The 2,514-nt window shown below is 45.9% G+C and overlaps 1 protein-coding gene across 9 annotated transcripts in view; it reads left to right on the top strand.

Moving 5' to 3' along the window:
- The first annotated feature begins 6 nt into the window (after window positions 1-6).
- The window catches only part of PABIR2 (PABIR family member 2), a 20,821-nt gene continuing 18,313 nt past the window's right edge, over window positions 7-2,514 (top strand). For 5 of the 9 annotated variants that reach the window (XM_077760830.1, XM_077760829.1, XM_077760826.1 and 2 more), the window contains exons 1-2: window positions 7-191; window positions 2,219-2,309. In XM_077760830.1, the coding sequence (XP_077616956.1) occupies window positions 94-191; window positions 2,219-2,309 (189 nt within the window). In that variant the 5' untranslated portion in view covers window positions 7-93. The remainder of the gene's footprint in view (window positions 192-2,218; window positions 2,310-2,514) is intronic. The other 4 variants (XM_077760832.1, XM_077760831.1, XM_077760828.1 and 1 more) reach the window with 1 other exon arrangement.

Genomic DNA, 2,514 nt, shown 5'->3' with positions numbered 1-2,514 from the left:
AGCAGCTCAGTCCTGCAGTGAGAGCCTTGGCTGTCCATAGTTAAGCACCAGGGACTGAGCACTGCCCGCTGTGCCTGCCTGCGAGTCTCCGACATGGCTCAGGAGAAAATGGAGCTGGACTTTGAGGCTGACACACCTGATGGGGGCGCCCTGAGGAGATCGAGCAGCGCTCCCCTGATCCACGGGCTCAGGTGAGCCGGGTTGGGGACGGTGAAGTAGGGGGTTCNTTGACAGTTTTCCCCCAGACTCTGGGAAGTGTGGGGAAAATGAAGCCCTCTTTACCTGGGGCTCTGTTGGCCCACTGTGAAAGGAACTACAAGAAGCTTCTGGCTCTTCTAACAGGTTGCTTGCACTGCCTAATTTACACCACTGAATGTCAGACAGAAGCCCCTGGAACTAGACTTGCAACTTGATACCTGTCTCTAAGAGCTGCTATTTCTAAGCTCGGTTTAGGAACCCTGGCATTAACAGAGCATTTACTTTAATAAATCACAATTTATCTAATAACTTGTACTCAAGTGGCGTGTTCATGGCACATTAAGCGATTCAGATTTGTCATAATGTTTTCAGATCCTAAAACTGCCTGAAATGCATTCCAGTGAATTAAAAAAGGGGGGGGTGTCCTGTAGCTTAGATCAGTTAAAGAAAACAATGTTTTAGAAAACAATGAAAAGAATCAACCCTTGAGTTTAGTGGTAGGGTCTTGTATTGTCATGCGAATAAGTCACCAGAGGGTCTATTTTAAGGTAGAATCTTGTGATAGGGAAGGTTAGGTTGGCAGACCTGAGCCTATTACATTTCACTCTTAGAAGTAGACAATTCATCTTAGTAGAGAGCTAATTTGCGAGACCCTGTAGAAATGGAATTAGTCCAAAAAAAGGGGATGGGAGTAGCATTAGCCCAAATCATTAATCAAGCACAGTGAAGGCAAAGAAATGGGTAATCCTTGTCTGTCAAACTGTGATTACAATATCTGTATTTTGGGGGGGAAATGGATTTACTTATTTTCTTTTACTAAATTTTGAAACTGTGGGGGCGTTGGGGTGGTTCTTTGCTTTCCTAATGCCGTCCTCAGCCCTACAATCATTTTTGATACTATAGGAATACATTAGTCTTCGGGTTTGTCTTTTTAAATCTGGTAAGCAAAAGCAGTTGCTAGGGGTCAGGGCGATCTTGCTGGCCTGCATTTAGACTATTGTAGAAATAACACACTGTTGTTGTTGTTTTATTCGGGGTCGAAGTAACTACTTGGAAGGTAGCATGATGTGACAGAAGAAGGGGTGAGACTAGACCTTCCCACTTTTCTCCCTAATTGTGATCACGAGTGTCAGTTTTCTCATTTAAAACTTAGGAAAGCTGGATTAGGTGATCCCAGCGGTCCCTTGGAGCCTAATTCAGTTCAGTCCTGAAAATCCTTTTTGCCCTCTTATTATGGGCATGGCACTCTGCTAGGCAGTGCAGGGAGATTGTACAGAGATGAACAAAAGAGTTTGAGACACACGCACACTTGTCTTTAATAAAAGGTGAAGTTGGTATCTCCACAAGAATCTCATTTCCCATTGTGCTCTCTGGACTCGAAGGAGGGAATGATTGCGTTAGGGTTGTGGATGGAAGAGAGGCTTCACGGAGGGTACTGCCCTGAAATGGGTGCTCAAGGAGAGGAAGGATTTTGGCCGATGGTGGTGGGTGGGAGGTAGAACCCTGGAGACAGAGGAGGCAACATGAACAAACCCCCAGGTACGTTTATTGAGCTGCACAGCAGGTTCAATGGTAGTACATATTTAGGGCAGTAGTGGGAGACATGCTATCTGGGCTCACACTGTAGAGCAGGGTGCCCCAGCCCTTCTCCCCATCATGGCGCACATAGCAAGCAGTAATGTTTTGGTCCTCCGGGGTAAACAGATGAGGCCACTCATGTCTGGTGGGAACCGGTTGGGGGTGTGCGCTCTGGCCAGAGGCAGCTGGAAACAACCAGCCTGGAGCCCCGCCCCATACCTCTCCTAGCTGCCCCCCAACCACTGAGGCGGTCAGTATCTGGGCGAACCTGTGAGCCACAGCACGCCAGTACCGAAGCGCAGAAGAAGTGGGTGAGGAGTTTATTCATTGTAAGGAGTGTGGGACCATCGAAGATCTCACTGTTAACTAGAGAGGCGACATTAATGCGGTTAAAGGATATCTTAAACGAGAAGACATTAATAATTTTATTTTTATTTTTCAGTGATCTTTCACAGGTTTTCCAGCCTTACACATTTAGAACTCGGAGGAATAGTACGACGATTATGAGCCGTCATACCCTGGTAAGTATAGAAGTAAGTATTCCGAGTGATATGGATTGGGGTAAATACTTCCAAATGTAGTTCGTTCCTAAGATGATGGGCTATACACCATTGTTGGCTAAAAGGGAAAAAAAAATTTTACCTCCCTTGCTCATGCTGCGGCCCTTGTCAGATCTGGTTCAGATTTTTTCTTCGCTGTGGGACTTTGTGTTTTTAAAATTATTGGGCGTTTTTTGTC

Source organism: Crocuta crocuta, unplaced genomic scaffold (assembly GCF_008692635.1).
Source record: "Crocuta crocuta isolate KB4526 unplaced genomic scaffold, BGI_CrCroc_1.0 scaffold475, whole genome shotgun sequence".
NCBI lineage: Eukaryota > Metazoa > Chordata > Mammalia > Carnivora > Hyaenidae > Crocuta > Crocuta crocuta.
This window is presented reverse-complemented; position numbering and strand designations above follow the sequence as displayed.